This window comes from Anolis sagrei, chromosome 4 (assembly GCF_037176765.1).
Source record: "Anolis sagrei isolate rAnoSag1 chromosome 4, rAnoSag1.mat, whole genome shotgun sequence".
NCBI lineage: Eukaryota > Metazoa > Chordata > Lepidosauria > Squamata > Dactyloidae > Anolis > Anolis sagrei.
In genome coordinates, this window is record NC_090024.1 from 100,486,617 (window position 1) to 100,499,462 (window position 12,846).

Consider the following 12,846-nt stretch of genomic DNA (forward strand, 5'->3'; position numbering starts at 1 on the left):
GAGAGGTAGCATGATTTCCCAGGATAATAATAATAATAGATTGTCAAGAGATGTGCAGTCTTAGGCCCTTTCCACACAGCTGTATAAAATCCACATCCTCTGCTTTGTACTGGATTATATGGCAGTGTGGACTCAGATAATCCAGTTCAAAGCAGATAATGTGGATTATCTGTTTTGATATTCTGGACAGGGGGAGTGTGACTCTGTTGGTTCTCTTGGATATCTCAGCGGCTTTCGATACCATCGATCATGGTATCCTTCTGGGTCGCCTCTCTGGGATGGGTCTCGGCGGCACGGTTCTGTCGTGGCTCCGGTCCTTCCTGGAGGGACGATCCCAGATGGTGAAGCTGGGAGACGCCTGCTCGGATCCCTGGCCTTTGACTTGTGGGGTCCCACAAGGCTCTATTCTATCTCCCATGCTCTTTAACATCTACATGAAACCGCTGGGAGAGGTCATCCAGAGTTTTGGAGTTGGGTGCCATCTCTACGCAGATGACACACAACTCTACTACTCTTTTCCACCTAATTCCAAGGAGGCCTCTCGGGTGTTGGACGAGTGCCTGGCCGCTGTGACTATCTGGATGAGGACGAACAAGCTGAAGATCAATCCCGACAAGACAGAGATCCTCCTGGTCGATCGCAAACCGGATCGGGGTATAGGGTGGCTACCTGTGTTGGACGGGGTTATACTCCCCCTGAAGCCACAGGTCCGTAGCTTGGGAGTCCTCTTGGACTCCTCGCTCACTCTTGAGGCTCAGGTGTCGGCGGTGTCCGGGAGGGCTTTTGTACAACTGAGACTTGTGCGCCAGCTGCGTCCGTACCTCGCGAAGGCTGATCTGGCCGGGGTGGTCCATGCCTTGGTCACCTCTAGATTGGATTACTGCAATGCGCTCTACTTTGGGCTGCCCTTGAAAACGGCTCGGAAATTCCAACTGGTCCAATGGGCAGCGGCCAGGATGTTACCCGGGGCTCATTACAGAGAGAGGTCAACCCTCCTGTTTAAGGAGCTCCACTGGCTGCCGTTTATTTTCCGAGCCCAATTTAAGGTGCAGGTGCTTACCTACAAAGCCCTGAACGGTTTGGGACCACCCTACCTGCGTGACCGCATCTCCGTCTACGAACCCACACGCTCACTCCGGTCATCTGGAGAGGCCCTACTCGTGATTCCGCCCGCGTTGCAAGCGCGCTTGGTGGGGACGCGAGACAGGGCCTTTTCTGTGGTGGCCCCCCGACTTTGGAACGCCCTCCCGAAAGATCTCAGACAGGCCCCTACATTGGCAGTCTTCAGAAAGAATTTGAAAACCTGGCTGTTCCGACGTGTCTTTTCAGATTAGGAACCTCCAGCACCAAGTCCTAGAAGCACTTTAGTAGAACCAAGATCACCACACACTGCACACTGCACTTACTTTATAATCCTACATACCTCCTGCCACATCAGCACTTTTAATCCTGTACCCCTACTCTGGCTGGCCTAGTTTTAATAGTGTCTTGTTGTATTGTTACTGTTATTGTTTTTCTGCTTAACTGTTTTTAATTTGCTTTAGTTATTGTTTTGTTGTATTGTGTTTTGGGGCTTCGGCCTGTGTAAGCCGCATCGAATCCTTCGGGAGATGCTAGCGGGGTACAAATAAAGTAATAATAATAATAATAATAATAATAATAATAATAATAATTCTGTGTGGAAGGGGCCTTCACACGGTCTGTTAAAGAGTGCTGGTGGTGCCTCCACAAATTTCAACCCATAGTGCTGGATGGCCATTAAGAGTGGTGTGGAATCAATTGTACAACCGAAATTCAGCCTTTTTTTTACCTCAGTTCTTGTGGGTTTTTTCGGGCTATATGGCCATGTTCTAGAGGCATTTCTCCTGACGTTTCGCCTACTGGAATTTTTTAATACTTTTTTTACCTGTTTGGAAGTTAAGAGAAAGAGGAGGAGAGAAAGAGAGCAGCGGCTCGCGCGCCTCCCGCCTCGGGATTCCAAAGAGGCGCTGCTGGCTTGGGATTGGCTGTGGCGTCTGAGGGGGCGTGGCTTTCGCCACTCTCTCTCAGGGGGACTCCGGGGAACAGCGGCAACAGCAGCAGAAATAGGCAGGAGAAAGGAAGGGAGCCAAACAGCCCAAGCCCCTCTTTGGGCGGACGGACGGGACGGGGCGGGGGCGCGAGCCTGTGCGCGTGCCATCCCTCCCTGCTCAGGGAAACACAGGCAGGCACGCACGCGCACACCTTCCCCGTCTCGCGCGCGGGTCGAGTACCTCAAAAACTTGTGTGGGAGGAAGGACGGGAGAAGAAGCCATGCGGCGCTGAGGGAAAAGGAGAGAGAGGGCGAGCTCGCCTGAATGAGCGCCTGCGGAGCCCTTTGGCCGGAGGAGAAGGGGAGCCAGGCCGGGCGGGATGGCGAGGGTGGCGGAGAGAGGGGCAGAAGCAGCCGCCAGGCCCTGACGAGGGCCCGGGCCCCCTCCGCCCTCCCGCAGCCACAGCAGCAGCACTTTTCCTGAGGGGAGGAGGTCGCGCGCCAGCAGCAGCAGCCATGGACAGCTGCTTCTTCTTCGCGGAGGTGAGAGGAGCAGCAGGGGGCACGCGCCAGGCGACCATTGGCTGGGGCGGCTCTCCGTATCCGCGGGTTCAGCATCCACGGCTTGGAAACACCCCCTCCCCCCATAATTTATCCTTTCAAGAACTTTGATGTTTTGATAACTTTCCCAACATGTCTTTGACTTCCTGCCTCTACTACTGTAAAACTTACACTGAACTGGATTATATGGCAGTGTGGGCTCAGGTAACCCATTTCAAAGCAGATATTGGGCCCTTCCTCTATATCCCAGGATCTGATCCCAGGATTTCTGGGATTATTTGGCAGTGGGGACTCGTATAATCAAGGTCCCATTCACACATCAGAATAGAATCCCACATTCTATGCTTTGAACTGGGATATATGGCGGTGAGGACTCAGATAATCCGGTTCAAAGCAGATACTGGGTCATTTTGGACAGGCCCTCTATATCCCAGGATGTGATCCCAGGATTTCTGGGATTATTTGGCAGTGGAGACTCGTATAATCAAGGCCTCTTCCACACATCAGAATAGAATCCCACATTCTCTGCTTTGAACTGGGATATATGGCAGTGTGGACACAGATAAGCCACTTCAATGCAGATATTGGGCCCTTCCAGACAATCCTCTATTTCCTAGAATCTGATCCCAGGTTTTCTGTTTATCCCAGATTATTTGTCAGTGGGGACTCATATAATCAAGGTCCCATTCACACATCAGAATAAAATCCCACATTCTTCTTTGAATTGAGATATAGGGCAATGTGGACTCAGATAACCCATTTCTGGGTTATATGGTTGTGTGGAAGGGCCCCAAGTTTAAAGCAGAAAACCTGGGATCTGATCCTGGGATATAGGATTGTCTGGAAAGACCCATTGTGGATTTTTTTTTGTCATGTCAGGAGCGACCTGAGAAACTGCAAGTCGCCTCTGGTGTGAGAGAATTGGCCACATGCAAGGATGTTGCCCAAGGGACGCCTGGATGATTTTTGATGTTTTATCATCCTTGTGGGGGGCTTCTCTCATGTCCCTGCATGAGGAGCTGGAGCTGATAGAGGGAGCTCATCCGCTTCTTCCCAGATTCGAACCTGCAACCTGTTGGTCTTCAGTCCTGCCCGCACAGGGGTTTAACCCACTGCACCACCAGGGGCTCATTGTGGATTGATATTCTGGGTTATATGACTGTGTTGAAGGTCTTCAGTACCCACAACAAAAAGCAAATACAGGATCCTTCCACACAGCTATATAATCTATAATCTAGAATATCAAGGCAGAAAACCCCACAACATCTGCTTTGAACTGCATTATTTGAGTCCACACTGCCATATATCCCTGTTCAAAGCAGAAAATGAGGGATTTTGTTTATCTGTGTGGAAGGGGCCTTGATTATATGAGTCTCCACTGCCAGATAATCTGGGATAAACAGAAAACTTGGGATATGGAGGGCCTGTCTAGAAGGGCCCAGTATCTGCTTTGAAATGGGTTATCTGTGTCCACACGGCCATATAATCCAGTTTAGTGTGGGTTTTATACAGCTGTGTAGAAGGGGCCTACACTGCCATATGAAATCTAGATTATCTGCTTTGAACTCAATTATATGGCAGTGCAAACTCATATAATCCAGTTCAAAGCAGATTGTGTGGATTTTATTTATCGTGTCAGAAGTGAAATGAGAATACAGTTATAATGTATTTAAAAACAAAAACAAAGTTTAAAAACTTGGCATTATATTAAATGCCCTTTGACCAGTAGCTGGCCACTTGGAGTGCCTCTGGTGTTGATATAAGAAGACCCTCCATTGTGCATGTGGCAGGACTCAGGTTGCATTGCAGTAGGTGGTCTGTGGTTTGCTCTTCTTCACATCCACATGTGGATTCCGCTTTGTGGGCCCCATTCCTTAAGGTTGGCTCTGCACCTCGTGGTGCCAGAGTGCAGTCTGTTCAGCGCCTTCCAGGTTGCCCAATCTTCTGTGTGCCCAGGATGGAGTCTCATCTGGTATCAGCGATGGATTGTGTGAATTATTTGCTTTGATAATGTGAATTCTGTGTCAGTGTGAAAGGGGCCTCACTGCCCTGTCCACTCCTGCTTTAAAGACCTGGAGGTAGGGATCCGGAGCAACTTGTTGCCTCCCAAAAGGGCAATTTATCCAGAGAGAATAGCTGGCCTGAAAAGTTCACTCGCTCTGCACGCGATGAGAAGTTTGGAACAGGTTTTGAAGTAAGCAAGAAGTTTGGAGAATGAGCATCCCTATTGGCAGGTGACGCCCCCAGGCTTTGGAGGAAGGCAGCCCCCAAGCCTTTAAAGTGAACTGAAGTATGGGATGTGGATTCCCAAAGAGGCGGAGGAGTGTGATTTTGTGTGTGTGTGTGTCTTTCCTTTGTATATCCCCTTTGATCCTGAAGGTGAGCTGCCTTTTGTGTGGACCCGCCTCCATTGTGTGGCAGCACCTGGCATGTAAAGCCAGTAAGCCTTTCTTCTCGCTTTGTGTCCTTTCTGCTTCGGCCCACTAGGAGCACAACCAGAAGTGAAGCGCTGCCTTTGAAAACAAGGACCTGGAATGTCCTCTTGCAAAAGATTTCCTGTGGATTGGCACCGGCATGCCTCTCTGCAGGGGTCCCACAAAAGGGCCTCCTTAAATGCCAGCGGAGCAGAAGGAAGAAACAGATGTGTCCCTGGAGGTGGAGGAGAGAGCGAGGATTTATTTTCATTTTTGGTCCATTTCCTCTTTTGTCTTCGCTTGTCCGCTGTCTAATGCGGTCCAGATGTTGCCCCCTTTTTTCTATTGCGGCTTACAAGGAGCCGCCAAAAACATTGGTACGATCTACAATCCCGAAAACCCTGTACCGGAACCGTAGCATTTGTTTAAAACACTTTTCATGTGCATTGTGTATGGTTGTGAAATGAGAGACATTTTATTTGTTTTGTAAGTAATTCCTTAATACCTTTTGGAGATGTCAATCAAATAAATTCATTCTTGCGGAAATTGGGAATCGTGGGTTCCTTTGTTGCTGTTGTTTTGAAATGACTCACCTTGAAGCTCCGCTGACCAAAGCAAGAGAATTGTGCCCCTGTTTGAAACAAACTTTTAGTAGACTTTCTGTGCCAGAATGGTCTCTGAGTACTTAACTGTTCACAGGTATGCTACACTAAAAATGCCCTAAAACATTTAAGTTTGCCTGCTATTTAATGTAAAGTTGGGTTTGTGCATGTGTTTGCTTACTCTCAGTTAGGAATTATCTCTCAACAGAACCGGTTTACCCTGAGGGTTTGTGATCTTGTGGAAGTTTGAATTTTAACATCAAGATTTCAGAAGTGGAATTGAAAGCCTACTTGTTCTCAAGGTCACTTGTCTCTGGGATAGATGGTATGTGAATAATTCCTCCTTTGGTGTATGATTGGTTGTAAAGATGAGGTAGTGTAACTAGTGGAAATTTATAGCACTCTGTTAAGGTCTGAAGTAAACATTAGCTTTTTTGTTTCTAGCTGCCTGAAGGAGCCTTGCAGAGGTAGATATTCTTGAGCAATGTCTTTACAGCTGATTAAGTGTTCAATAAGTGGAGCATGTGACATTTTGTCAGTACTCTTTTCAGGTTTTATGGCTGTGGATGATTATGACTAAGGACAAGCTTATTGCAAGACTGGTTCTTGACTTGTGTGCCTGAGTTTGTGTGTGAGAGAGATTAAACAAATTTACTTCTAGAGCAGGCCTGACAACCTTTTTCCACCTGATTTTGACTTTTATGTTTGTACCTGAGTTTGTGTGTGTGTGTGTGTGTGTGTGAGAGAGAGAGAGAGAGAGAGAGAGAGAGGTTAAACAAATTTATTGCTAGAACAGGTGTGGTGACTTTGTTTCCGCTTCAAATGAAAGTCTTATTTTGAAAAGGTGTAAAATTAGAGGAAGAGCTTTTCTTTCAAGGAAGCAGCTTTGGGCACAACCAGGTATTGGGGGATGGGTTGGTCCTCCAAATCCTGGATTACAAACACTACTAGTCCTTGACAGAAAAGCCAATGGTGTGGGGCCTTGTGATCCCACAGCATTGGAAGGGCTAGGCATTAAGAAGTTAAGAAGGTGTGGGTGGGCAGGGAAGCTAAATAAATGGTATTGGTAAGGTAAAGGTTGATCCAAAATGATGGACAGCAATTTTAAAACAAATTCAGAAACAACAGTTTTGAATTTAGTCAGTACATGTAAGTTAATATTAAGATGATTTTTTTGATTTAAAACATATTATACGATCTGAAGAGAAAACATATTTAAGAAATAGACAAAGTATTTAAGGTATTATCAAAACCATTTTGGAGGTTGGATAAGTCCTGCTTAAAGGATGTAGACCCAGTGTTTCTGTCTAGTCCATGACAACAAGTTGTTTTTAAATTATTCTTGTTGTTAATTTAAAGCATTTTTTATGTTATCTTTCAACTAGTAATGTACCGGGCATTTCAGTTAACATCATACAATAAATGTGTGTCCTTTATTGAAGATTTTACATTTCATACCAAATAAGGCTATTTTAGTTTTCTTTGAACTTTGAACTGAATGGTATCTTTAGAAATGATATGGTATGTTCAGATATAGCTGGCAGGAGGTGTCTGAATTCAGAAAGCATGAGTGCTAAAAAAGTAAAGGTTTCCCCTGACATTAAGTCTAGTCGAATCCAACTCTGCTAGTTGATGCTCATCTCCATTTCTAAGGTGAAGAGCCGGTGTTGTCCGTAGACACCTCCAAGGTCGTGTGCCCAGCATGACTGCATGGAGCGCTGTTACCTTCCCACCGAAGCAGTACCTATTGATCTACTCACATTTGCATGTTTTCAAACTGCTAGGTTGGCAGAAGCTGGGCCTAACAGTGGGAGCTCACCCCACTCCCTGAATTTGAACCACTAACCTTTCATGTCTGTAGAAAGCTAGCATGCCAGGGGGAAAACATCCTCTCTAACATGCTGCTATTGTTGGTGTTGTTGTTTCATATCAAAAGCATTGCATAAATTTGCAACATGCTTACTTTCTAGGACAAAGGAGTACATAACATCCCACCTTTCTGAATGTGTAACATGCTTCTGTATGTGAGAAGATGAGATATATCCCTATACTGCTAGCTACTTTCTTGGCCTTCCTTGTTCAGAGTTCATTTATTATGGAACAACTGACTTTTGCATTTGAATAAGCAGGAGATTTTCCAGTTATTTGAACAACAGTTCTGTTTGAGTAGCTGAGTAGTTACAAAGATAAGGACAACTGTGGCCAGGTGAGACCGGATTCGTCACTTAAAGGTCCAGACTTTTGCAAACCTTGTCACCTTCAATACATGCCTTCAGTAAATCACCTGTTCTTCCATATGTCCCCAACCAGGAAAATTACAATTTTTCTCTCAATTTGGAGCAGTTGCAATTTGTATTTGTAACTACAAGTTTGTTATTATATTGTATATTTATTTATTTACTTACTTACTATTCTTGTATACCACTGTATCTCAAGCCCGAGGGCGACTCACAGCGGTTTCCAGACAGCAAACAACAAAGACAATAAAAACAGCAATAATTAATATACCATAACAGTTAGATTACACATTTCCATTACTAGCTAATAAACAAACATCAATACACAGTTATCACAAAACCCACCCCCGATCGCCTCATCATCCAAGCGTGATCCAAATTCGACGTCCATTGTTCCGTTCCTATGTTCAAATTACCAGAATTGCCCTGAATTACTCAAACGCCTGCACAAACATCCAGGTCTTCAACTTTCTACGGAATGTCATGAGAGATGGTGCCAGCCTAACATCTACAGGAAGGGTGTTCCACAGCCGAGGAGCCACCACCAAGAAGGCCCTATCTCTCGTCCCCGCCAACCGTGTTTGAGAGGCTGGCGGGATCGAGAGCAGGGCCTCCCTGGAAGATCTCAAAGTCCGGGTGGGTTCATAGGCCGAGATGCGGTCAGCTAGGTATCTTGGGCCGGAACCGTTTAGGGCTTTATAGGCCAGTACCAACACCTTGAATTGGGCCCGGTAGCAAATCGGCAGCCAGTGGAGCTGGTGCAACAGGGGGGTTGTGTGCTCCCTGCGCTCCGCTCCTGTTAGAATCATGGCTGCCGCGCGTTGGACTAGTTGCAGCTTCCGGGCCGTCTTCAGGGGCAGCCCCACGTAGAGAGCGTTGCAGTAGTCTAGGCGGGATGTGACAAGAGCGTGTACCACCGTGGCCAAGTCAGACTTCGCAAGATACGGGCGCAGCTGGCGCACGAGCCTGAGCTGTGCAAATTCTCCCCTGGTCACCGCCGAGACCTGGGACTGTATGTGTAGTGTACATATTTTTCAGGTGTGGTTTATCCTGAAATGAAAGATGTAGAGTAAATGCAAGATGAATTGAGAATTATGAAAGCGTATAGATGTTTAATCATTGCTTCACGCATTTCCAGTTGAGTCATCATGGCCTAAGGTTACAGGAAATGTCACCGTCTACCTGGCAGTTTCATCTCCACCCTTTCTTCCTTCCTTGCAAAACCCAACCTTTGCTTTTAAAAACCTAATTGTTTTTCAAGACATGCATCCCTACTCAAGACATGCATGGCCTACTCTAAGTTGTCCCTTTTGATTTCACTTTTTGTCTTCTACTACTATTTCTCTCTGCTCCCAGAATGTAGAATTTCCTTCTGTTGGGGTGGAGTGGGGATCTTCCTCTAACTTTTCACTGATGGACAAAGATCTATTTCTATAGGCAGGCTCCTTCACTCCTTCAGCTTTTATATGGCAGCGGCAGAAGGATTTTTTTTAATGAAGTGTGTGATCTTTTTAACTTTACTATACTATACTCTGAGAATTTCAAACAAGCAGACCCCAAGTTATGAGCAAGATAGGTTCTGTAGGTTTGTTCTTAAGTTGAATTTTTATGTAAATAGGAACAAATACATTTTGTAATGTAACTCCAGCTATCTGTTTATCTATTTTTGGATAGCACAGGGAAGGGTTAACATCCAAGTGGTGTTCATTTTGCTGTATGTGCCACTTCCTGTCCCTGTGATAATAGGATTTTGAAAAATTTGGCTTGTTGTGGAAACAAAGATTGATGAGAAAGTAATTTTTCTTTCAAATAAAAACATAGATGCTAAGATGTAAAGTAGTATGTTATTAACAAATGTGAAGTTATTTTAATGTTCAAAATGCTTTACAACAGCTATCTCAAAGTCCTGCAAAAAGGACCATATTTTTTCCCCTATATTACAGAGCAGGCACTAAAGTTGAGAGAACAAAGGCTTGCCTAAGGCCACAATCATGTTAATGACTGAGAACTGACCTGCAGTCTCCTAGGCCCACAACTCATGTTTGTTGACACTATGTCACACCATAACTGTCACATATGTTCACATTCCTGTCTTTTTGTCCCTCCGTGTGTGGGCACACATGCATTCACCCACCCACATGGCACAGTCTATTCAAAGATAATAACTTTTCTCAGCCATTTCAGTATGATGGATTCAAACATGTACTTCGACATCAAGAGACTTAAAAGTACACATCTTTCATTGAATTGTTCTCATAGTTCCTTACATGGTGCTCAGCAACTTAAAGGTGTAGGAGGAATAACATTACAGAGTTTTCTAAGATATTTTCTGCCTAATTTACTGTGTCCAAGCCTTGAAAAAAATCTCCTAGAATAGTGGTTCTCAACCTGTAGGTCCCCAGATGTTTTGGCCTACAACTCCCAGAAATCCTAGCCAGTTTACCATTTGTAAGGATTTCTGGGAGTTGAAGGCCAGAACATCTGGCGACCCACAGGTTGAGAACCACTGTCCCAGAACTTTCAGAGTTCCATAAAGTGAGGCTACTGGTGTGGCTGTTCCTAGTATTAAGAAGACATAAAAATAAAAGCTGAATCCTAGGAGTTCTTCTGTCTGTGATCTTTCATCTGAATCTGGGAGCCTTTGTACTCACTTATAGGGCAGGTGCTTGTAAGAGAGATATGGAGCTCAGGAATATTTTTGCACTAATGAAAATGACTCACCTGAGGCAAAGTGCGGTAGCCTTTCAAAGGTAAATGTTGATTTATGGTTTCTGAGTGTGACTTTGATGTCAGCTAAAATCTTTTGGCCTTCCAACACTTGCTGTTCATTTAAAGATCTTTCTACGTGTGGATAGTGCTTTGCCTTTGATCAGTATCCAAAGTCCTACTGCTGAGTATAAACATTTTTTGTTTCTTCAAACTAGAAGATAGCAAGGAAGGCACTGGATTTCAGAGCAGCACTGTCCAAACAGCGTAAATGCAGTTCCCTTAATGGTTACCTAAGAAGATGTCTTGTGTACATTTCATAAACATGTCACACACAAGAGTCAGTCTTGCTAACTGACTCTTGTGTGTAGGAATACTATCTTTAGCTTGGGAAGCTGACCCCAACATGGCTACTGATTCAGACTTTAGGAGCAAATAATTGCCTGCCTTGTATTGTCATCCTAGTGAATTCTATTAGGGCTTCAGAAGTAAAACACCAAACATTCAGTGTTTTATGTTGCTTTGATAAAGAAAAGACCAAGCACATCCTGTTCACAATTGATTTGCTGTTCTGTACCCCATACAACTTTTCCTAATTTCTTTCAGTAAGTTAAATAGCCCTGGCTTTATATGAGAGTCTTTTGGCAGCCTTAAACTCAGAGATTTAGAACACTTCTTTAAAAAGTACTTTAGGTACAACACTAATATGAAGTGCCTCTATTGAGAAACATTTTAGAAGTTATTTAAAATTGTTTCTGATTTCAGGAAAATGGCGACAGCTACAGCTACCTTTGCAAACATAAGCTGGTTTTCTTTGTCACTGTGTTGTTTTTGTAGATTTCACTAATGTGTTGTGAAAAAGTTAGCAATTTGGACACAGTGTGTCTTTGTAAACATTTCTTCACCAATTTAGTAACATACAGATGCATAAATATGGGAGGCAGGAACACAAGGTGCTGTTTCACACCACACTATGGTTCTGCTTTCGCTACCATGGCCATGTACTGGGGAGTCCTGGCTCCATAGTTTGGTGACACACACTATAGTTTTGTGGCAGAAAATTGTAAATGCCCTCCAGAAACTGAAAATCCCAGGATTCCAAAGGATATAGTCATAGCAATTGAAATGAAATCATAAGTGCTATGTAGTGTGAAAGAGTTCATCTTTTTCTTGCCCCTTCCATTGTCATAAAAATCTCATATACAACACTAGTTTATCACATAGAAATTAACATTCTCTGCTGCTGGTGCTTATTGATGAGAAAGGGGAGAGAGGGAACTTAAGATGTTGAAGACAGAGCTGGTCTCTGCTACAAGGTGAAGAGAAGAGTTCACAAGTTCTCTCACAACATACTGCTCCACCTGATGGGGTACAAAATAATGATGGGGTGCAATGACATATAGAAAGATATAGTCCTTCCAGTAAGCTGTTTAGGGCTTTGAGTGCCAGCAACAACTCTTATAAGTCATATCTGAGAAGCCATGTTAAAGTGCTTTTAGTTGCGAGTGTTTTGCAAAAGCTACTGTAGTGGCGATGGCTAGTCCTTTGTTCAGGCTGCTTAGTAGACTAACAAAGTAAGATTTCTGACAGCTGTTCATGAAATGATGCCTGCTGAACTTTGGCCCATCACTATCGTGTGATTCAGCAATTTCAGCCTCAGCAGTAAATTGTGTCATGGACCAGAGATTTCAATGTGTGCCTATCACTCAGTTCTGTTTTGAGGCAAGATTTGCTTATATTTATTTACCAGCAAGATTAGCCCAGTTATTGTCTCCTGGGACATGCTTTTAGTATTAGCCACTGTCTGGCAATTGTGTTTACATTTAAGTTGTTGGAGGTCCATGAATGTTTACAATTAGAAGCTAGTTAGTATTTTATTAGTATACATTTTATTTATTTGCAATGTTACAGACTGCTGTAGAACAACATTCACAGGGCAGTTTGCAACAAGAAACATAATTGACAATTCAGTAACAATGACAATGGTACAATTATTAATATACATGTTTAAAAAATCATAGAGGGCTGCTTAAAACTTGGCAGATGGCAAAACACTGGCATGATGTGCTCACATCCGTCTGCCCAATTATTAGTCTTGCATCTGTCTTCTGAATTAGCTGAGCTTTCCAGTAGCTTTCAAATGCAGCCTCTTGTAGAATGCAGAGCATTAATCCAAAGTGTGTTCGTCAGCACATAACCTGTCATCTTTGTGTGATTTTTAGCAGGCCTCAGCAATGAGACAAGACTTAGGTTGACTGTTTTAAGCACTTTTTCCATGTCAGAAGTGACTTGAGAAACAGCAAGTCGCTTCTGGC

General features: G+C 44.2%; 1 protein-coding gene across 1 annotated transcript in view; it reads left to right on the forward strand.

The window, feature by feature from the left end:
- The first annotated feature begins 1,923 nt into the window (after window positions 1-1,923).
- Window positions 1,924-12,846, forward strand: part of MYO10 (myosin X) — a 208,192-nt gene continuing 197,269 nt past the window's right edge. The window contains exon 1 of the mRNA XM_067467535.1: window positions 1,924-2,554. Within this exon, the coding sequence (XP_067323636.1) occupies window positions 2,528-2,554 (27 nt within the window). The 5' untranslated portion in view covers window positions 1,924-2,527. The remainder of the gene's footprint in view (window positions 2,555-12,846) is intronic.